This window comes from Parasteatoda tepidariorum, chromosome 8 (assembly GCF_043381705.1).
Source record: "Parasteatoda tepidariorum isolate YZ-2023 chromosome 8, CAS_Ptep_4.0, whole genome shotgun sequence".
Lineage (NCBI taxonomy): Eukaryota > Metazoa > Arthropoda > Arachnida > Araneae > Theridiidae > Parasteatoda > Parasteatoda tepidariorum.
The window spans coordinates 64,015,011-64,038,707 of NC_092211.1; the positions used below are offsets into that span (position 1 = coordinate 64,015,011).

Here is a 23,697-nt window from a genome sequence, read left to right on the forward strand (position 1 = left end):
AAAATTTGCATTAGGATGAATTTAGGAGAAAAATTTAAAACCATAACTTCACAAAACTTAAATGATATTATTTTCATATTATTAAATGATATTATTAAATGATATTATTTATTAATTAAAATTCAAATATTTGAATTTTTCTTAAAAGTTTACCCGATAGAAGTAATGTGTCCCATTATTGTCTTCATTCTACTGTTCGCTGTCTTTATTGTTTTACATATGGATAAGTTTTGACATCAGGTTAAGTGGAAAAAATTTAAACCCTGATCTTTAAACAATATTGTTTGCTTCCTTTGTAGCAATTTTTAAATTTTTAACTAAAGAACTTTTGAATTTTCGAAATATAACTTTTTGAATTTTCTGAACATAAAAAGTTTAGATCGAAGCAATTTGCTTTATTGTTGTCTTCGTTCTATTGTTGTCGTCCTTCTATTGTTCTCTGACCATATTGTTCTATTTTACTTTTTAACTTAAATTATATCATGATAAGTTTAGTAAAAAAGCTAAATCCAAAACTTTTCAAAATTGAAAATTGCATTACTTGTTTTCAAAAAGGCTACCTTAAAATGTTTTAATTTTCTGACCCAGCCATTATCTTCGAGGATCAGTTCAAGAACATTTTTCAGAATCTTACCAGCATTAGAATTTACAATGTTCTATGTACAAAAGCTACTCATCAGACGTACAATCCTAATTATAAATAGTTAAAAAAAACTATATATCTATCACCACAGCTGTGCCTTTAATAGTTAGATGGAAAAAAAAATATGCAAATATATCAAAATATGTTTAGGTAAAATATAGGCCAGCTATTATTTGATTTGTGAATTGCATTTTTGCTAACAATCAAATCATTATGAATTATGCATGATTTCGAATCAATATTATATGTTTCTGTTAGCAGATTCTTTAAGCAGAAAAGTACTTTGAAAATATCATACATGTGATAAAGCTCAATGAATACTTTAGCATGACAAAAAATGTGTTTGATGAAGTTATGTTATTATTAATGTAATATTTTAAGTGATTGAATTTCAAAACCATTACAAAAAATATATTTTAAAACTATAACAAACTTGTATTTATTATATTATAAGCATTATGTTTTTAGCATTATGTTGAAAGAATTATATTATAAGCATCATATCATACAAGAATTATGTACACTGGTATAAGACTGATGAGTTATTTAATTAATTCCTCTGTACAAAATATGATTTTTTTACGTCTTGTTTGAAACTCGATGAAAATTTTCAATTTTTATGTGATAAATTAATTACCTTTCCATAAAGTTACATTGCATTTTTCAAGGAAAACTTGTAATCTTAGCATTTTAAATTCAATCATACATATAAAGCTCAATCATTGTAAAATTGTATTAACGAATTGAAGAAGACATTGATATAAGTATAATCATATATTTTCCTTAATGCGATTAATTCATTTAAATATTAAATCATGCTGTTGCAAAAGTATTTTTTAAAAATACTTGATAAATTTTACAGCATTAAACTCAGTTTTTCGATAATTAAATTTCAGTTGCTTAAGTAAAAATTACAATGAAAACATTTAGCATTCAAAGTGCATTTACAGTAAAATGTAATCTATTATAAAAACTGTTTAAAATCCATGTATTGTGTGAAATATATCGTGCCAATTATATTTAATAATTAAAAAAATAATTTTATTGTTTTAATTTACATTTCACAAAGCATTAAATATTTTAACTACTATCTAGAATGGAGTAATATAATTTACAAAAATCTCCAATGAATATAATTAAAAAGGAAATGTCTTGATTATAATACCTCATTTTGATTTAGAAGGGGTCAGTTTCACTAAAAAATGAATTTAACACGACCCAGTAAGTATTTTATTCCAAATTAAATGGCAGATATTTTTTTATTATTAAAAATGTTATATAAATTTGTGATTAACTATCATAAAATAATTCACCGAATATTTAATGTCCGAATTACAATCTAAAAATAAGGAAGAATTAAGGGAAACTATTGAATTTTTTAGAAAAAAGCTGAAATGTTCTAGTGATCAACCAAACAAAATTAGATATTTCATCCCAAAAATAAGAAACATTTATAATTGTAAGGATGCAGTTTTGCAATCTTATACAAATTAAATATTTTCCTCACAAATGATTTCTGCCCATAAACCGTCTACGATTCTTAAAAAAATAATTAACATAGGCGTAATAAATACTTAAAATGTGTGTGAGCTATATTAGCTATTCCAAATTTTTTTACGAAATATGTCTTTGTACAATGAAATTAATTTTTAAAAAAAATTAAAAACGCAGTATTTTTGAAACAGTCTTGAAGATTTCTCAGTTTGAAGTGATTTACAAAAAAATTAATACAAAAGTTTTCAATTTAATTTCAATAATTTTTATTGAATGGTATTAAAATTTGCAGCAAGCAATTCAGAATTCTAAAAGTTAATCTGAACACTTTCGAAAATAATCTGAATATTTTCGATAATTTTTATAACGCACTTTATGTGTTATTTGTATAATATAACTTAACTGAATGAAGCTGTGTGTTTCAAAAATTATTCAAAATTGCTGTCTAAATATTGTAGTGAAGTTGAAATTTAGACCCATAAGGCTACCTAAAAAATTATGAAAATTCTATGACTAAATATCGACGCTTACAATTACAACTTGAAATTTAACACTTGCAACTACAATTTAATTCTACAACCTTATGTTGACGCATGGCAACTTAAGATTAAAAACACAATGTAAAATACGTTATCTCCTTGTTAAACAGTCAAGGCAAGATAATTTTTATATTCTATACTTTTCGTTTTTACCATGTCAAAATTTTGGAAAAAAATCATCTTTACCCCTGAAGTTTTAATAATCTTGTAAAGGATCTTTTTTCCAGAAGAAATATATTTTCTAATATATTATTTGCATTGACATTGTTAAGATATTTTGTGCCGGCAAGAAGAATCCTCACACGTATTGACATTGTTAAGGATTTTCATGGGCGCAAGAATATCTCTTTACTTCTATTCACCCTATAAAGAGTTTTGTACCGGCGAAATATTTACGCTTAGAGATATGTTGATCTTGTTAGGATATTTTTTACGGCCACAAAAATGTCTTCACACCTTATAATTATATTGATTTTGTCAAGAATTTTTATGCTAGAATAAAGAATGTTTAGACTTCTAGCGTGTTAACATTGTTAAGGATATTTAAATGAACGATAAAATATCGTTGCAATCGTATTGAACTTGTCAAACTTTTCTGTGCAGGCGAAGGAAATATTTTCAGTTGGAAAAGGGCTAATTTTGTTTGGAATTTTTTCTGCTCACTAAAATAATTTATACTTTGAACTTATACTTTTCTTGTTAAGATTTTTTGTGCTATCAAAACGAACTTTCATATTTGTATTGATATTGTCAATGTTTTTTCTTTCTCTTTGACAAAAATACTGTGTCAAAAATTTATTTGTAAGGACAAAAAAAATCTTTACGAAAGAATACATTGCGATTGTATTGCCGGCACTGAAAAATTGAAATGAGTCTTATATAGAGCAGAAACAAAATAATATATTGAACTTGAAGTATGCAAACTATTGAGGATCAACTTTGATGAACATGTTTGCTTATTTATAATGGATGATGAACTGTGTCACTGTTCTACAGTATGTACTAAAACAAATATAATATACATATATATATATATATATATAATTTTATGTTTACTNACATATATATATATATATATATATATATATTTGTTTTAGTGCATACTGCATGTTTTCTTATTTTGTTTTATGCTTTTATCAGTTTATATCATCTTTCTGTATAAACAAGATAAGCTCAATTAAACTTAATTCTCCTTTAATTCAAAAATAATTTTGCAATAGGCTTAAAAAACTTTTTTATTAAATATCAGAAACAAAATTTGATTTTTAATTAATGCTTTTAAAAACTTAGTTATTGAAAAATCATATTTTAAATTCAGATTTAAAGCAAAACTCCTTAAAAATATACATAACTTTCTTCTGTTTTTCATATTGCTAAATAAGTGAGCTTAATTTTGGGAAAGAGATAGAATATTTTTTTTTTTTTTTACATAAATCATATAATTTAAAACTGAAATGAAATTTATACACTGTTGTTAACATTGAGCTATTGTTGATATTAAATATTTTAAAAAAATTATCTAATTAAAAAAATTCAAATCGTACGCGCCTTTAAAAGAACTTTTGAAAATGAGTTAGAATATATGTGAAAATGTATTACTATTTTTGGTTGGTGTAATAATAATTTTTGTTATCGCAAGATTGTATATTATAAAAATTAAAAAACATGAAAAAGATCATGTCAGAAAGAATATTATTTATTTTCGTAAAATATTTCCTAAGCATTTAAATAAAAATAAATTATTTTTATCTGTAATATTGTAAAATTTGCCAGTAAAAAATTTGCCTGTAAAGAGGAATCAAGATACTCTACATATAGGCTGTAAAAGCTTATTTGTTTATTATACAGACGTTTTAAAAATGATTTTATTTTTGGTCAATTTTTAAACTTTAAATCTTTATAAATTTGTTTTTGTTTTTTTACGTTAATGTAAGCTTAACATTTAATCTTACACTTTTTTATTGCTCATGTACAAAAAAAAATTTCTCAATTTGTTCTGTAGCATGAATTTTTTTTTAAAAATTTAACATGTTTATTAAAAAAAGAATTTATTGTATGTATGAAACTCTGTTATTATATATTTGGTGTTAAAAATTACTTTTCAGTTAAAATTAAAAATAGTTCTATCTGTCTAAATATTATGACACTTCAACTAAAAATAAGGAAAATACGAACTTAAATGGAAAAAAAAATTTAAATTCAGAACTTCGATTCTTAATGTAGTTTTATAAAAATTTAAATGATCAATCAGGAACTTAAAAAGGGAAAAAAATTCCTGTGAAATTACTGCACTGTACTGTTATAAAATTTCCTTTTCAGTTTTGTATTTTTTACTAAGTATGTACTAATACGAATTACAAAATCAGAATTAAATGTTTACGTTACCATATCAACGGAAAAATTACCAAAAAGAGTTATTTTCTGTAACTGTTTCATTTATCAGAATTATGTTTTTTATTTAACCAAAAGGTGTCCGACTAGTTTCTATTAAAAATGTTGATATAAATTTTAAAAAACTGGTTTATTTGTTTTATTATGTGTAAAAACTTATAAAATTAGCAACAAAAATTTATTATTATTTGTTCTATTTAATATTTTAATCGGCCATTTTTAGATATTTATTTGCATGTACGCTAAACATTGCAAAAACCTTTCTAAAACCTAAAACAAAAAAATACTTTCAGGATTTTATTTAGAAGGCTATCAACTATGCTTTAAACCATTATCTTAAAATCTTGATCTTGATAAAAGTATTAAAGTAATTAAAAAAGCAAATTTTGAAAACTTTCCGCCTTGTTTTTCCGGAAAAAAAACCAAGCATAAAAAATGAAATTCTACTTTTTTTCTTTTAGTCTGTAATACAAAACATGCGTATTATAATCATAAACACTCGTGAAAAATTGTAGACAATTATTTTAAAAACAACATGAGATGTTTAAGGATGTGTAAAATGCGAAAAAAATCTGATTTTAACGAAAACGTATTTTAGGACTTTAAATCAATAGTCTATACTCTGTTATCACCGTATGCAAAAACTGCTATAACTTTGTAAATAATTGGGGTACAAATAGTAAAGTATTTGGAGAAAGCTAAGAGTACAGAGATTTGAAATTTGTAATAAAATCAGCTTCGGAAATTTTTCCCAAAATTATGTTTTTACACTAGCCAGATACCTTAAGGACTACTTTTAAATTTATATGTTTGATTAAATTTATATGTTTGATTAATTGAAGACCTACTTTTAAATTTATATATCTGTACAGAATTGACATGATCTTTTTCTGCCTGTATCTAGTCATATGAGGCATTATGTGATTTTTGTTATCTATGCATACCTACCAGGGACAATCACATAAGCGTAACGAGCAGCTCTGTGACGCTTCATGTAACACGCATTGTCAGATCACTCCTTTGTAACACATGCAAGAATGATTGCACATGTTTTTTGATAACTCTTATTTCAAGTGCTCAATTTGATAACATAGCATCTATCTAAAATATTTATTCTGAAAACACAACATTTACTTTAAATGCTTACTTTGAAACAAATGAACTTTATTTAAAATGCTCACTTTGGTAACATAGCATTTGAAATGAAGGCTTATCCTTATAACATAGCATTTATTTCAAATGCTTACTTTAATAACATGAATGTTATTTAAAATTCTTATTTTCATTTAACGGTTATTTTATAATTGTTTACTTTATAATTTTGTCGCTACAAAAATTAAAGTTAACTGTAAAAATTCTTTGGTATTTAGTTGTCAAGATGTTTGGTGTTAATGTAAGCCGAAGACATTTTTGGGAGCAGAATTGTAATTGTCATGCGAAAAATTTTCAAAAATTGACAAAATACCAATTAGTTTAAAGAATTAGAGTGATTAAATTACTAAATTCTTACTAATATATCCTAATAGGGTAGAATTGAAATAGTTAATATTCTTCAAACCAAATATTGGGCATAAAATATTTTAGCATGCTTGAACATAAGTGTGCATGAAAATATAATCCAAAACAAGCAGTTGGTGCTTCTAAAACTCAAAACTTTTATATATATATATATTTTAAACATATTCAACAATGTATATTTAAACGGGAAGCAGTTTATTGACATGTTTAACTCCATTCCCTCATTGAACCCTTTCAGGTGAAATAAATTCCTATTCTTTGTCCCCAAAACGCAATTTTCCTGCAGATATTATGATTTTTCTATGTATTGTCCTGTTATTCGGATAGAAATTTCAGAACCTCAAAATAACTATCTGGAAACAATGCTGAATAGCAACTTGTGTAAAAATTTCACCTTCAAAAATGTGCGACTTATTACAACTGGAAATGTTATCCAATACTAGAGGAAGTTTAAAAACATTCCTCATCTAAGAATGACAGAAACAAGCGCGCAAAAAAGGATTTCAAGTCAATAATCACACTGGGGCGCTATTTTCTTTCTTTTTGTGTAGTGTAGTTTGAAAACTTCAGCTACATTTATTTTTTACAATTTTTTACTAGATATACTTTAATTAGAGTATTAAATTTCCAGAACTCATATTGTTGTCTAGCAGATCTCCTTTGGCTCATTTTTTTACTTATTCTCTTTTTCTGTGCATAATAAAAAATGGGATTAACAACAAAACTTCATAAATATAAATATATTAATATAAGCACGGTTTTTCCTTAAAGCAAATATTGATACGTAAATAAGTATAACTTAAGTCAAATGCATAACATTTTTCTTAGATTTATTTCAAAATTTTACCGTGTTTTATCAATTGAATAAAAATGAAATGTTTTTTTTTTATCACAAAAAGTGCATAAATTGGTATATCTGGTGTTAGATAATTATTGCAAACTAGTTTTTGATGCTTACGAAATATACATCCGTAATGATTGATAAGCGTGTGACAGATATTTGTTTAAAAAATCTTATTTCTTAATGTATTAGATTGAAAAGAAATGAAATTTTAAGCAATTTACACAATCTGGAGATCTTAATAAATTAAGTTGTCTCAAATGTTAAAGAATGAGCTTAATTATTCTAATATTTTTCGTAAATATATTCTTCTATCTTTTCGTACTAAAAGAAATTGTACTCTTTTTGGAAATTGTCTAAATTGAATATTATAAATTTAAATACATATTGTGTTAAGTAATTTATATGAGTATCTTGAATAAACTTTATAAAAGAAACACAACAGCTATTTAAAAAGTTAAAAATTCTATATAAAATCTAAAAAAATTATTCTGATAAAAACTATAAAAATTATGTCAAAAAATTCACATAAATTACGAAAAGTAATTAATGCATTCATTTTAACCTATGTAATATCTATAAATCTGTTCTAATAAGTTTAAAAATAAATAACAAGTGTAAGCAAATTACATAAATAAACATAAGATATCTAATTTGTTGAGTTGTATAAATGAATACCCTAATAAAATCTACAAATTGATAACATCTTAAGTAATCTATAATATAAGAAAAAAAGTTATTTAATATGTCTACTACATAAATCTACATAATTTTCTATATAATCTTATCTACACAGTCTACATAAATGGTCTAAAAGCGATCTGCAAACAAAATTTCTCAGAGAACATGCGTTAAGTACACTCATGTTAACAAAAGAATCTAATGTGTTAATAGCCAAAAAATCTATAAACTAACAGTTTATGGATCTTTAGAGTTTAGAAAGTTTATGAACTATAGTTTTTCTACTGTTTTAGAAAATACACATTAGCAAAGACAGCCTGCAATCATTCTTACATGTCTTTTCTTGTCATATCTTAATTTGTCCTAATGAATATTGCATCTTGTTCTATAGAATTTTCATATGTGGATGGAAAAATAAATGATTCTATACAAAGCAGGAAAAAAAAAGAAAATTGTATCGCTCTTTAACTTCCCTAACCTGTTTGTCTATTAGTAAACCTACTGTGGCCACATTTGGTTGTTGTTGTTGTTGTTTACTGTTGTTTAATGGTGACTTCAATGAAGAAGCGCTCCAGTGTCTTTCAAATGATGAATAAAATTTTGATTCATATTTTCAGTGAAAACAATTGCTTCTTTAATTACTTATAACACACATAACTTTAACTTGAATGAATCATAGAGACAAACGTGCCTTATTATCTAAAAGTAACTAAAAATTAACTCATTCTATGCTACTACATAAATATATTTTTTTGTTGGAATATCAGCTTGAGTATTCTTAGTAAATATGCGTTATAATTCTTTAAAAAATTAGATAAAACTACGTAATTCAGTGATACACACATACTTTCTATACATTGTTAAAAAAAAAAAAAAAGTCCGTAGCCACATTACATCTTTATCCGCAATCTGCGCATAAACTATTATATATTTCCATAAAACATATTTCATGTAAGAAATGATTTTTTTATTTCTACCATGCAATAATTTTAGAAAAAGAATTTAGCTAAAGAAGAGAGGAGATATATAAAAACCAGTTTGATTGTTTGATGAAACTTAGAGGTGCTCCTCATATTCTTCTCTCAAGTCAATATTCTTCCATCAATCAAACGGGTCATATCAAGCCACCTTTTTTTGATTTTGTTTTCCCCAGTTAAAGTATTAGCACAAACAATGGCTCTGACAAAAATTTAAAAGCTATTGTGCGTATTATGATCAAATTTAATCTAAAGCTTTAATGTCGAACTGTGAAAAATATCCAAGAAGCCATGTTTGGCAAATTTAAATATCTAGTTAATTTAATTCCGACAAAATTAGCTTTTAGAGTATCGTTAAAGCTTATAAATTTAAAAATATGATGCATAAAAAAATTCTAAAATACAGTGCAAAGAACATTGTATTTTTTTTTATCGGAAATTAAGTGAAAAATTTCTATTTAAAAACTGGCACATATCATGACCCAGGTTAAAAAATGTTTTCTTAGAAATGGAGATTGAACTTTATGGTTAGTTTTTGTTGACATTATACAAGATGTCTGCTTTTAGAAACAACTTTATTAAATTCGCAAACAATCTTCCAAAGAAAAATTGAAAGCTGCTTCCAAAGAAAAATTGAAACTTCATCTACATTTTCCTTACTAGTTAAGGGTGATTTATTTTCAACCACTCTTTACCTTCATAAGGGGCTATAAGTTGTACTTTGCACGACTGTTAACACCATAAGCTTCAAAAATATAAAATGACAGTTGTATCGTACTTTAAAAAAGCGCGTAAAATAATTTGGTATACACTGAAATAATTTGTTTCTATATTGTTCCTTTGCTTCGGGAATTCGAATTGATCTTTTGTTTGACTTTTCTTAGGTTATATCGTACTTTTCAAAATTTAGTTTTATGTCCCTTAAGGATTGGTGTTTTATGTTTGTTTTAGCTTCTTCTGCCATAACTTCACGTTGCATACCCACAGCATGATTATGTGAAGTTGTGGAAGAAGCTTAACATAAGCTTCATCCCATAAAATATGCTTTAAAAAATATCGCTTTAAGATCACGCTATACCGCAGAAGAAACTTTTCATTGCAAATGCTCTTTTACCTCCTTAATTAATTTAAAATTTAAAGACTGGGCAAAGTGAGTGCAGACAAACCTAGACTAGATTATGAAGTTTCAGTTGCTGAAAAAAATATTTCATTGCATGAAAATGCAAACAAATTATTGTAGGATAACTTCCCCGTTGCGCAATTCTAAATCATCTGCTCATGATTTGTTTTCATTTTGAAATTTTGAAAATTTCTTTTCAGTATTTAAAACCTCATGATTTATTCTGGGTTTGTCTAAGCTCACTTCTTCCATACTTTAAATTTTACATTCATAATAAAAGTGAAAGAAAATTTGCAATCGAAAGTTTCTTCCTTTGTATAGCGTCCTCTTAAGGCAAAAATAAAAATTACAACATGTCTTCAAAGCAGGGCTCGAAATAACTCAGAAATTTTACCCGTCCCCGAGGACGGCTTGTCCAACAATGTACCCGTCCTCCTTTGAAACTAACCCGTCGCTTCTAAATAAATAAAAATATAATTTTCTCATATTTATTACAAACATTTATATAAAGTGCACAATGAATTAGTAGTTACTAGGATTACATTATACAGTAATAAAAGAAATACTAGGTTACTAATAGCAACCTAGTATTTCTTTTATGAAATAATTTAAATGACAAAGGTCAAGTTATCTGGAATGTCAATTTATCTGAGGGTACTACGTTTTTTTAAATGAATCAAATATGACGTTTGCTAGTTCCACAATCAAGCCAATGATTTAAGGAGGTTTCTGCACAGAAATCTGAAAGGAGTTTTCCATTTAGGTAGATGTTCATAATTGCGTTTAACGCTTCTCGTTTAAGACCAGTATGATATGTGTTTTTTTGTAAGTTCATTGCTGAAAAGCCCCTTTCAACCGCTGCTGTACTCCCAGACAGAGAAAACATCAATTCCACCATACGCAGTATGTTGCTGTATTTCAAGATTAAAGGGTCATTTTAGAAGTGAGGCTCTAGACTCTTGTAAGATAACAAAAATTTAAAATGTATCACGAACATTAACGAGAAAATGGCCGTCCGCGCGGACGACGGATTCGAAAAATTCGTAGCCCGTGGGGAATTTTTGACCGCCGAGGACGGGCGGACGGGCAGTTTTTCGAGCCCTGCTTCAAAGTATGGTGTTCATCTTCAAATAGGCAGGCTCAAGGCATAAAACTAAGCTCAGTTGTATCTTACTTTGTTTTTTGATTGGATTAATAATTATTAAAATATTTTAGTTGTTGCCAGATTGTGAAGTTGTAAATTGAGTAAATAACTCTCGGCTTCGAACATGATTATTTTTATTTTTTTAAGACTAAATAATAAAAAGTTTATGTTCCGTAATATTATGTAAAAGTAAAAGTTTAGTTTCCTTTTTTAAAAAATGAACACTACCATCAACGTAAACTACTCAGCATATTTGATTGAAGAAAAAGAATAATAAAATAAACAAAATACTTACATTGACAATCTTTTTCACAATGGATCATGATCTTAATAGCAGCTCCAGAATGAGCAATCTCAAAGTCTTTTTCACTTTCCTCTAATGAGAATTTATGGGTAATCAAAGGCTTCATGTCCACCGCTCCACTGGCAATTAGCTCTAAGGCTGCTGGATAACAGTTTGCATAGCGTAAACTTCCACGCATATCAATTTCTCAAACTGTGGCTTCTAAAATAGGTATTTTTATATCACATAACCCTATTCCTACTGACATCAGCAAACCTCCTGGTGCAGTTGCTTCGAAATATAAGGAAATTGAAATTAATGTTACAGATATTCTCAAAATGAAAAAATAAACCCGCTTTGCTTAATTCATAGTTAATCGTATACTAAATCACCCAGATGTGAGATATACATTTGATCGATGTACCTTTGGTGGGGGTATAACGGGAAAAATATTGAAAACAAAATAATTCCAAAAATTGGTGATAGCAGAAATTTCAGCGTGACAACATCAAACGAAACTGATATTTCAAAACTAAAATGCATAGTATCCGGACGCTACTAGATATCTGGATTAGAGCCGTGGTGGATAGAGCGTTCTCCTTCCAATCAGGCAAACTGGGTTCAAATCCTAGTGATTGCTGGTCAATACGAATTCTGCACCCGGATCGCGTCAACCACAGTGCGGACGTAAAATAGCCTTAGTTGTAGATGGATAATGGGTCAGAGTTCCCTTGCCGTCAGGATAACCGTGGGAGGTTTTCGTGTTTTTCCTTACCATGTAAAGCGAATGCGGGTTAGTTCCATCAAAAAGTCTCCAAAGAAGGCAAATTTCTTCCAATTCTCATGTCTTCTGGATTAAGTTCAAGCTTACAAGGTTACGAAATTGGGTCAGCTGTTCAACGACGATTTTAAGATATCTGGATTGCTGATTCAATTTTGCCTATTTTCGCAGGGAGTTGTTGTTTTTAATTACATTCGGACAAGCCAAGCTCGCTAGCTACTAGCTTTAAAAATTAATTCAGGAAGGAGTGCCTATGAAAAAAGCGCTGATCAGAATTCCCCAGATAGGAGGCAGCACCACTCATTCGTGAGGCCACTTTCACATTTTTGACATAGATCTGACTCAGGTTAAAATTTTCTAGAAACCGCTGTACTCATGGTTCTGCTCAGTGACGTACCGCAAGTTTCGATTCCTCACATTTCACGAACACGTACTTTGCAAATACTCGTTGAGTCTTTTGCTGCTTGGTCTGCTATTTCATTACCGATTATACCTGTATGTGCTGCCACCCAATGTATTTGAGACACACCACACCAATGCAACACACCAATGAACCAGCAGACCAAGCAGTTAGAGAAGCAGCTGCCAGTACCCCCAGTAATGTGAAACTCTCACCATCGAGTCTAAAAAATCCGATTCTCTAATCACAAGGTTACCGTCTTTCTATCTTCATTCCAAACGCCAGTACACTTACTTGATTTCTAGCGCTGACCAGGAAGGACGCGCGCCTCCAGAGCAAACAAGGATCATTGAATGACCCAAAACCAAATTTATTCATACGCTACTTAAAAACTTATGGCTTTTATTGGAAACCTAACATTTCTGAGCCTTAGACAAAGAATACTTATTGCTTAACTATTCCAATCTTTCTGCAATTTTATGAGCGATAAGATTTATTAAAACTTGATATTTACTCACACCGAAGAGCCATTACATTATGACCACCCTCCATCTGTAACAATGGGCTCGTCCAGGTTTTCATGGTTTCTCACCCAGGAACAATGTTTTAATGGGGCACATTAGGACCCATAATCCTCATAGAACAATCCCTGACGTCTGTAAGCTACTTGAACATAGTTCACCCATTCATGGCAACAGTTTTTCCTGCGGGGGATGGTGTTCACCAAGAGGATAATGCACCATGTCATAAGGGTCGAATCGGCATGGATTGGTTCGAGGACCATTCCAGTGACTTTCAAGTCATGTCTTAGCCCCCAAATTTACCTGACCTGATTACCAATAGAGCATTTGTGGTCCTACCTGGAAAACCAAACTCGTGCTGCCACGCTATCCCCTCGCAATGTGAGGGAATTGCAGGACCAGTTGCTGAGCGCTTGGTACCAGACCTCAGACTACCTATCAGCACCTTGTGGAATCAATGCCACGGCGGGTGCTAGCAGTTTTGAGGGCTAAATGTGGTCCTACTTGATATTAGCAGGGTGGTCATAATGTAATGGCTCTTCGGTGCATATAATAATTAGTATATAAATTAATATATTATATACGATATGATTGTTTTAATGCAAACATGAATGTATATAATGATTGCTATTTATATTTCGTTTTCTTGGAGACAATTATTTTTAACAGAAGCTATATTTTCCTTGCAAAAACAATGTGAGCACAAATTGCTAGTTTCACTAGTTCTAGATTTCTCGAGCGAAGTTTTATTTTAAAGAAGTTTGAAATTTATATTTTGGAGATTCCAGGACGCAACTGTTTCATATCTGAAATTTTAGTTTATGATTCATACCAGGATTAACCTCACGTTTGCCTGCGTTGATTTCTAATAAGTGAAATAGCAAGGTATTTGATTTTCATACAACGTTCGAGAGCGTCGTCGGGTTTTTGTACACAATTAGCAGCAAATATTTTATTTTATTTTATAGCAAGGCAGTTCTTATACTTAAGCAGCAAAAGTTTCGGAACGTTGTTAAAAAAAAGTAGAAAATACTTAACACACTGCACTCGTGGAATAAAATGGTTTTTAAAATAGATGGAAAGGCAAGCAGTATCATTCTATGACTCCCAGTAGCTGATTATTGAGTTAGAAAAATGATGGAATAGTGTTCTATTTATTCACAAAAGGCAAATAAAGATGGAAAACTCAGCTACTTTTAAGAAAAGAGTGAACAGATGTCTAGTTTTCTAGGAACAAGAACTTATCGACGGTATGGGGTCATAAAATCATCCCCACAGCCAAAATTCAGTTCGTATAATAACTAAAAATGAACCATAACATATTTTAAGCGGACGCCATACCACGGGAGAAACTTTTCATCCCAAATTTTCGTTCACCTCCATTACTAATTTAAAACTTAAAAAAAGGAAAAAGTGAGTGTAGGCAAACCTGGAATAAGCCATTAAGTTTCTGTTGCTGAAAAAAGAATTATACTATCAAAATACAAACAACTTACTAAAAAAGAACTTCATCCATTGCGTAATCCTAAGTTATTTTCTCATAACTTATTTTAATAAAAAATTTCTTTTTAGTATTTGAAATTTCATGGTGTACTCTAGGTTTGTCTGAACTCACGTTTTCTACACTTTCAATTCTAAATTAGTTATGAAGGTGAAAAATGGTGATGGAGGTGATGTTTCCCCTGTGGTATGGCTTCCTCTTAACAGTGTAAATATTCGAAATCATAAATAATTACCTAAACACTCTTTTTTCCTTTTCTTTTTTTATCAAAACAATTCGGTAACATTAGAATAATTTTTTAGGAGTGCATACTAAAAAAAAATGGCCAAAACGACAGTATGGTCAAATTTGGCTTTGTGTGATCACCAAAAAGAACGATACTTTTTACCGTAGTGCTTTGTCAATGGCTTTCCTAAAATTAAAAGTAAAATATTGCAATATAGTATGCGTTCAAATATATTAAATGTGGTAATTTTATCATGATGCCATAGAGTATTACATAAAACCTATTTATTCACTTACATTTACTTTTCAGTTTTTTATCTTGACCAAGTGAATGGTATTAAGATCTAAAATTTAAAAAAAAGAAAAAGAAAACAGGATTTCGGGGTAAAAACGTCGCTATCTGAACAGAAAAACAACATTATGAATGGTTTAAATACCGCATAATATGATTTTATAGCTATTTTTTTTTACCAAAAATGTCTTTACTATAAGTTACCGTAATTGAACAAGAATTTCTTTCTCTGTGTAGAACTGAATTATTTTAATTTTTACAAATGCCCATTGAATGTCCTTTTGCTGAAAAAAATATTAAAAGCTTGAACATCAAATAGCAGAGTTAACATTCTGATTAAACGTTCTTGAACCTTTAATACATTTCTTTTAAGGTATTTCCTTGAATACTTTGAACTTAAATATTTATTAATTTATTGACTATTCATTAATAGATAACTATACATAAATAACTATTTAAAAGAACCGATATATCCTTTTCTAAAGAAAATTGTTTTCACTTTGAAAAAAAAATATGAATTATAACTATGCTTAAAGTCAAATGTTTATTTAAATTAAACAACATTTAAAGAAATACAATATCCAAAATGTTACAAAAATTACTTTAAAGTTATCCTAGGACATTACAGTTACAAATTCGTATCTCAAAATGTATTATACAATATTACCAAACATACATACTATTACCTTTACCTTACATAATATTACCAAACATACATAATATTACCTTTAAAACTCTTCATTTCCTTAAAAATAACATTTAGCATTATGAATTTAAAAACTGGAAATTGCAATCAATCAGTAATCGAGTTACAAGTTTTTGTTGAATTTTCACTGAATGAAAATCATTTTTCCATTAATGACAGTAACATAAGTTTAAATATGCTGACTATACGCCTTTAACGCAACATTTAAAAGGACATTTTTGCAAATAATTAAATGGCGATTTGTAATAACTTAAACTGCCTACAGCTGTAACTAATCATGTCCGCAAGTTTCAAATAAAATTTTATAAATAATGCTTGAAATTCAATACTTACATATGCATGTTTAAATGTGCAAATAAATTAAAATAATTGAAAATATCATTCAAAAAATATTTTATTAAGCATTAATTAACAACGAGACAAATACAATATAGCTTACACTACAAAAATAGTACTTATGAAACTGAATTTAATATGATTAAGCTCATTTATGATTTAACATTCTTTTTGAACTTAATTGTAAATGCATTTATTTTCCACAATGAATCATGACTTTTATGGCACCTCCAGCACCTGTATGTGCTGTTTCAAATGCTTTGATGCTTTCTTCAAGTGTAAAATGGTGCGTGATTAGAGGTTTCAAATTTATAGCACCACTGGAAACTAGTTCCAAGGCAATGGGATAACAATTGACGTAGCGAAAGATTCCACGAATGTCAACTTCTCGAATTGTTGCTTCAATTATGGGGATTTTAATTTCGGGGGCTCCAAGTCCAATTAACATTAGTACACCACCAGGTTTTGTCACCTATAAGAAGATACATTTTACTAAAAATATGAACAGAAAAAAATTTGAAGAATTCAATCAGACAATATTTTAAAGATTTAATTTCATAAGTTTGTGAATTAATCAGGTATTTTGAAAGTTCAAAACCTAATAAAATAGAAAAAGCTTGTTATGTTCTGCTTAGGAAACTGAAAAATTTACTCTCGCTGAATCCCCTTATTAGTTTAAAAATTGTTAACAGATGGCGCTGCCAAATGAAACAAATTTTAAAAATTAATTTTCTAAATAAGCATTTTTGGCAGAAAAAGTATAGAGCAGTGCAAGAAAAATTTTCAACATTATCTGTCACTACAGGGTTTAAATATACAGAGAAAATATTTCATCTAGAATTGTCAGATAAGCAACGGATGACAATGCTTTATTTTTGTTGAGCGACGTTGCTATGTGTTGATAAATTTTATGAAACTAATTTTTATACGCTAATAAATAAAAATTGAATGACTCATTTAAATATAAATTTATGCAGGTTCAATAATAATAGCTTTATTCAATCTTATGGTTATTTAATGAAAAATGATTATTAGCTTTTCTTGAATGCAAATATAGTGTTTGGTTTCTGTAAGTTTTTCTGTTGCATGTCATTTATTTCAATTTAAGTTCCTAAGAGTTTGGTCATTTTAAGACTTTGCAGTGGTAGCTCGAACCTTTGAAATTTACAATTATGTTCTTAACAAAGTTGAGAATCTTCAATAGCAGTTCGTTTCTTTTTAAACCATAATTATTGCTTTGTTTATGAAAGTTCTTCGATTGCCTATCATTTATTTAAATTTAAAAGTTTTTATTTCAATAACTTATTCAGGATTAAAAATTTTACTTTTTTCGAGAGAAACTAATTTTAGTGATTTAATAATTGATTTAATTTCCTGAGACACACTTCAAAGTGCCTTAACTAACACTGATAAAATTTATGGTCAAAACTATCAGAAAAATATTTACCATGTTTCTGGCTCCATAAAAACACAAAAAAGTTCGGTAACTTTTACCGAAGCGCTTTGGTAATAACTAGGTTAATAAAATATGGTTTTATAATATGTGATAAAATTTGATAAATTTTATAAAATTTGGTAATTTTTTCATGATACCACAGAACACGGCATAAAACCCACTTCGGTTAAATCTACTGATCAGTTTTGTATTTTTCTCTAAAGCGGTCATAAGAATTTTGAAATTTTAAAAACCAGAATTTGCGGTAAACAGTTACCATATGAACGTAAAACTTACCTAAGGAATGATTTAAAAACCGTATATTTTGGCTTTTATTTAGATATTTTTTTACCAGAAATATCTCAATCAGCACGGTAATTTCGTCAGCATTTCTTTGTGTGTAGTAACGAGCGAAGCTAGTATGGTTTGCAAAGCAAACCATATAAGCAATCCTCTCGGCATTCAAGTATAGCACACAAAATCAAGCACAATCAAATAATTATAATCAAGCAATGACACACATAATCACAAGCATAGTACTATTCAAGGGTAAGAGTACTTCAGTGAACAGGGGAGTGGAGCCCGCTTGTTTTGATTTATTTTGTTGCTTGTTTCCTTCTTTAAATGTATTGTTTATGTTTGCTATAAAGGAAGAAACTGCATTCCACTTTAAATCAAAACTAAACTTAACTATGTTGTTTATTATACGAGGGTTGTAAATTAAATAGTGGCAACTTAACCTTTAAACTCACAGAAGGACGAGCATGCGCAAATTAGATATGGGAGCTGTGAGGTGGGGCTGTTGTCGATGTGTAGAGTGCAAACAAAAAGTCGATTAGCTTAGAAGGGTAGTTGTTGTGTGGCGTTAAAGTGAGGAGTTTCGTTTCCATTGCTCTAAAGCATGTTTTCAAAAGGTGATCAGCGGTCGTGGCTTACAATCGAGGTTGCCCGTGGCAAAAATGCAACAGAATGCTATCGAGGATTAGTGGAAGCCTTTGGAGCAAATGCTTTACCATATAGGACAGTAGCACGATGGATTCAATCATCTCGTCTTTCTTCGTCATTAAGCCTTTTCACAACATGCTTTAGAGCGATGGAAACGAAACTCCCCACTTTAACGCCACGCAACAACTACCCTTCTAAGCAAATCGACTGTTTTTTGCACTCTACACATCGACAACAGCGCCACCTCACCGCACCCATACCCTATTTACGCATGCGCGCCCTTTTGTGAGTTTCAAGGTTAAGTTGCCACTATTTAATTTACAACCCTCGTAGTTTATTAAAATTTCACTGTTTTTGAATTTATTGTTTTAGAAAACTCACCTTCATACCAAGTTTTACACTCGGTTCTGCTCCGCTACATTCAAGGGTTATATCTGGTTGCCCACCAAGCCTGGAAATCACTTCTTTCATAACGGCTTCAATTTCCATGTTTTTCACACAAACAGTATTTTTTGCACCTAGGGCTTGGGCATTAGAAAGACGATTTTCCAATATATCTATCGAATGAAACAAATATCGAATATTACTTGATAACAGTTGGGATAAAATATTAATAAATTTATTAAATTTATATTATTTGACACGAAAAGAATATATGTAGCCATCATATCTTCAAAGTTTAATTTATTTTTATTATTAAATTATTTTAATTATATTAACTAATAATATTAATTATAATAATTATTTGCAATTTTAAATATTATGTTTTAATTATAATTGCTTATAATAATTAAATATTATTTATTAAGTTATTTCTGTAATGAAATGTATGAAGAATAGCACTAATAATAAGTAGCATCACTTTCCAAAATAATATATTAGTAATATAGGATACAGAAAAATACTAAATTTTACTCACCAGTGACACATATTTTTGAAACACCCATGGCTTTACATGTTAGAATATTTAGTAAGCCTATCGGTCCTAAAAAAAACAGATATTAAAATAATAAAGATTATGAAATTTTAATCAGAAAAAATTTAAAAGAAGATCACTCTTCAAAATTGAGAAAAAAGAATAAAATTGAGAATAGTACCTCGATAGAGGATGGTAGGCTTTAGGGGTACATGTCTGTACGCTATAGCGAGTTGATATTCATTCCCACTCAAATTAAAACTTGCAAATTAGAAAATTTAGCTGCTATTACCTGCTTATGAGGTGTGAATTTAACATTTTAACCATTTTTATAATAAATCATAAAAAATGGTCAATAATTTGAGATACACTCTGTGAAATATACTAAAAATGGCTCAAACATAGAGATATTTGAATCTAAGACAATTGGGCAGTGAATTTTAGCTAAAATGATGGTTAAAATTAATCGATAATGAATAAGCTTATGAATTTTCGTCTTTCAGGTTTGTAAAAAAAATTTAAAAAATCCTAAATCTAAACTTTAAAATTTCATAACGGTAAAACCTTATAAGGCGACACTCTAATAAAAATAGTGATAAAAGGATATTTAAAAGTGAACATGAAATAAAGCAGGAGCTAAACGATTTTCAAAACAGCAACAGCAAATTGTACAAAAATAAAGCAAGAGTTAAACAACTTTGAAAACAGCAAATTGCACAAAAATAAAGCAAGAGTTTAACAATTTTCAAAACAACAACAGCAAATTCTACAAACCAGCTCCGCATATGAGAACAGACTTGCCAGCAGTAACACCAGACCTTTTACAACCATATACAGCAACAGAAAGTGGTTCAATCATGGCTCCTTCGTCATAGCTTACATTGTCGGGAAGCCTAATTACGATAAAAGCATTGTTAAAATAAATGTTCTTTTGTTATGTCTAAACTCTTAAAAAGCAAGCAAGTCGTAATCTTTTAGTAAAGTTTTTGTTTTCAAATACTGTTGAGTAACTGCAAAACTTATTAAAGGCCTGAAATGATCCCTCGCAGCTTTTGTACAATTTCAGAACAATTACAAAATTTTGTAGTAATATGAGAAATATATACACTGGCAAACTTTTCACTTTATTAAATTGTTATTTTTTAAGAATTTACAATATTTAAAGTGTCCGACATACAAACTAGTTCGGTCGCAATTATTTGAATTTAATTTGTTTTTCTGGCATTTTGGCACTAAACTAATTTAAAATTGTGTGTATGATTTCTTTTAATCTTTTTAATTTTTTTCTTATTTATTTATTTTATTGTTAATTTCGTCGCTGGATAATTTTTGTCTAGTACATTTAATATAATCTCGCATCATACATGCGTAAATATTTTAAAAACAGAACATTATTTTTTCCAAATTATAAAATAGCCATAAAAGTTAAGCAGCATTCATGTTTAAATTCTTCAGATAGAGATACATGTTTATTTGTCAATGATAAATATATATTTTTATTATGTTATTTTTATTTTAGGGTCAAAAGTCTAATTCAGTGATAGAATCTAGTCTAAGTACGAAAACTATGCATGCATTAAATACCATGAGTAACTTTGATCTATATATCGGATATTCTCCTACTACTGCTCAATATTTACGTTAACCTAAGAAACTAAAATGAAATAGGCTAACTTGTTAGTTCAGACGATATGAAGTTACAAAATAAGACACAAAAATATTCTTTTTTCCTTAATTGATATGCCTTTCCTTTCGACGGATTTGGAATATTTACGCTAAAAATGCAAGAGGGGAAGCCACCTTGCAAAAAACGGCTCCAATCGAGGTAAGAGTGCAGTTAAAAATTAATACGCATAATCGATTGAGTTCAAATTTTGGGGTTCAAATTTATACTACTTAGATGAGATGAGATACTACGTAGATTTAAGAACAATAAATTTATTTGCTCATCATTGAAATAAGTAATAAATAACTAATTTATGCTAAATATTATCTTTATTCACCATCGTTCCAAAATTACAAGCAAACCCTACCGGAAGTCTTAAGGTCCCCTTCTGACGTCATAGCATTGACGTGACTATTTTTTTTTGACGTTCCTGGTTTGTTTGTATACTCATGGAGTACTCAGTTGTTCTGAATTTAATATTTGAGTCGTGTTTTTGAGAAAAAAACGTGTTCTTCATATTGTAAAATTTCCGATGAGGTTATGAAGAAACTTCCTTTGGGAATTTATTTTATATTGATATGTAATTACATTAACGTTGAGATGAGGATGTACGCAATTTAGTTTATACCAGCAGAAATTATTCTACCTACAAAATTCTTCTGCATGCAACGACTAGTATTTGTATGCCAAGTGAATCTTCTACCGGAAGTTAAAACAACCTCTACAAATACTGCCACCTTCCGTGGAGAACATGAAACACGATTGAGAATAATGCGAATAAAAGCACGTTTTAAATTCACAAAAAAAATTTTTTTATTCGCTTCCATAATTCCGATGATATGACAAACTACGCAAAAACTGAGATTAACAGTATCGGAACGGAATTTTAATCGATCCTGCTAACAGTTCAATTTCTCTTTTCTATTCGACTATTTTCTTCAGATTTCAGCTACCTCCCATTTTCGAGAGAATCAAGAATCTTAAAAAAAATTATGTTCAAAGAAAAATACGTTTATTTATTTATTTTTTTGCTGATTTTTTAACATGATAAATCGTCTGCCCTAATTAATTAGGTTATTTATGATTAGGCACATCAATAATTGAAATTGGGTCCTTTCATAGAAATTCGATGTTCCGTTCGTTTTTTTCCTTTCTCCGCTGTTCATTTAAATCAATTTTTCCTCTAAAAGAAAATGACAACTTCACTAAAAGAAGTTTATACAAATCGTCACACTGTAGTACAAATTTCTTGTACTCGTATTTTGACTTTTAAACGAGTAATACTTGTACTCGTGAAAAAGAACGAAATTTATACAAATCGTCATATTAAAGTACAAAATACTTGTACTCATATCGTCACAGAAAATGTATCTCAAAATAGCTTACTTGAAACAATAATCCGCGTCGTGACAGTAATAACGGCACAGTGATCCATCGTATGGTGGTGTAGCACAGAATTTTATATCTGGACAAATATTGTAACTTCCTTTCTTACAAAACTCACATTTTCCACAAGGTACACCTGGCTCAATAGCTACCCTGTCACCTAAATATATAAAAAGCGCACTAGCTTATCAAGACGTCTCAAATCGAAAGGAAGAAATTAAATGAATTAGAACAAAAATGAATTAGAACAGTTTTTACTTTATTTATTATTTAGAAAGTCCAATTTTTATGTCTGTAATAAAAAATATTCTGAGGAAAAAAGTAAAAATGAAAAAATATGTAACGAGAAATTATAAGATCTGAGACAAGTAAAATTGAAAAATAGAACACTCTTGAAAGAACTTAAGCCTTTCGCATCAAAAATTATTTTTATTTTTTTTAAACAATTTTTGGGTAAAAAAGAATATATTTCCCGATATATTTTCTCCTTTTTATTTATTTACTTATTTTTGTTCATTTTCTTCTTTTTATCATCTATTTTGTAAGAATAAAAATTTTACAAAATTTACCAGGCACCGTGAATCACTCATGTTTGCCTGAATGTAAAAAATATCATTAATTTATTTATATTTCTTCTTAATCATGGACTATTACTTATAATTGCTATGAATAATTTTGTTCATAACAAATCAATTAACGAAAAAAAAAATAAAGGAAGAAAGTAAGCGAATCAGTGAACAAGAGTGCGTATTAATACCTAAAAGCCTATACGTGAATATTTGAATTAATTTTTAAACAAATAAAAAATATAAAAATCTAGATTTTTTGGCTGTCTCGATTATAATATCATATGTTTTATTGATCTATGTTTTAATTATATCAAAAAATGGTGTACTATGGATGTGTGGTATGGAATGATAGCAATAGATATTAAATTGTGCTTATATATATATATA

General features: G+C 28.8%; 1 protein-coding gene across 2 annotated transcripts in view; it reads right to left on the reverse strand.

Moving 5' to 3' along the window:
- Nucleotides 1-16,433: 16,433 nt before the first annotated feature.
- LOC107448906 (sorbitol dehydrogenase) overlaps nucleotides 16,434-23,697 on the reverse strand; it is a 16,263-nt gene continuing 8,999 nt past the window's right edge. For both annotated transcript variants that reach the window (XM_043043787.2, XM_071184128.1), the window contains exons 4-8: nucleotides 22,742-22,901; nucleotides 20,464-20,582; nucleotides 19,693-19,758; nucleotides 19,155-19,330; nucleotides 16,434-16,865 (exon numbers count right to left, since the gene is read on the reverse strand). In XM_043043787.2, the coding sequence (XP_042899721.1) occupies nucleotides 16,587-16,865; nucleotides 19,155-19,330; nucleotides 19,693-19,758; nucleotides 20,464-20,582; nucleotides 22,742-22,901 (800 nt within the window). In that variant the 3' untranslated portion in view covers nucleotides 16,434-16,586. The remainder of the gene's footprint in view (nucleotides 16,866-19,154; nucleotides 19,331-19,692; nucleotides 19,759-20,463; nucleotides 20,583-22,741; nucleotides 22,902-23,697) is intronic.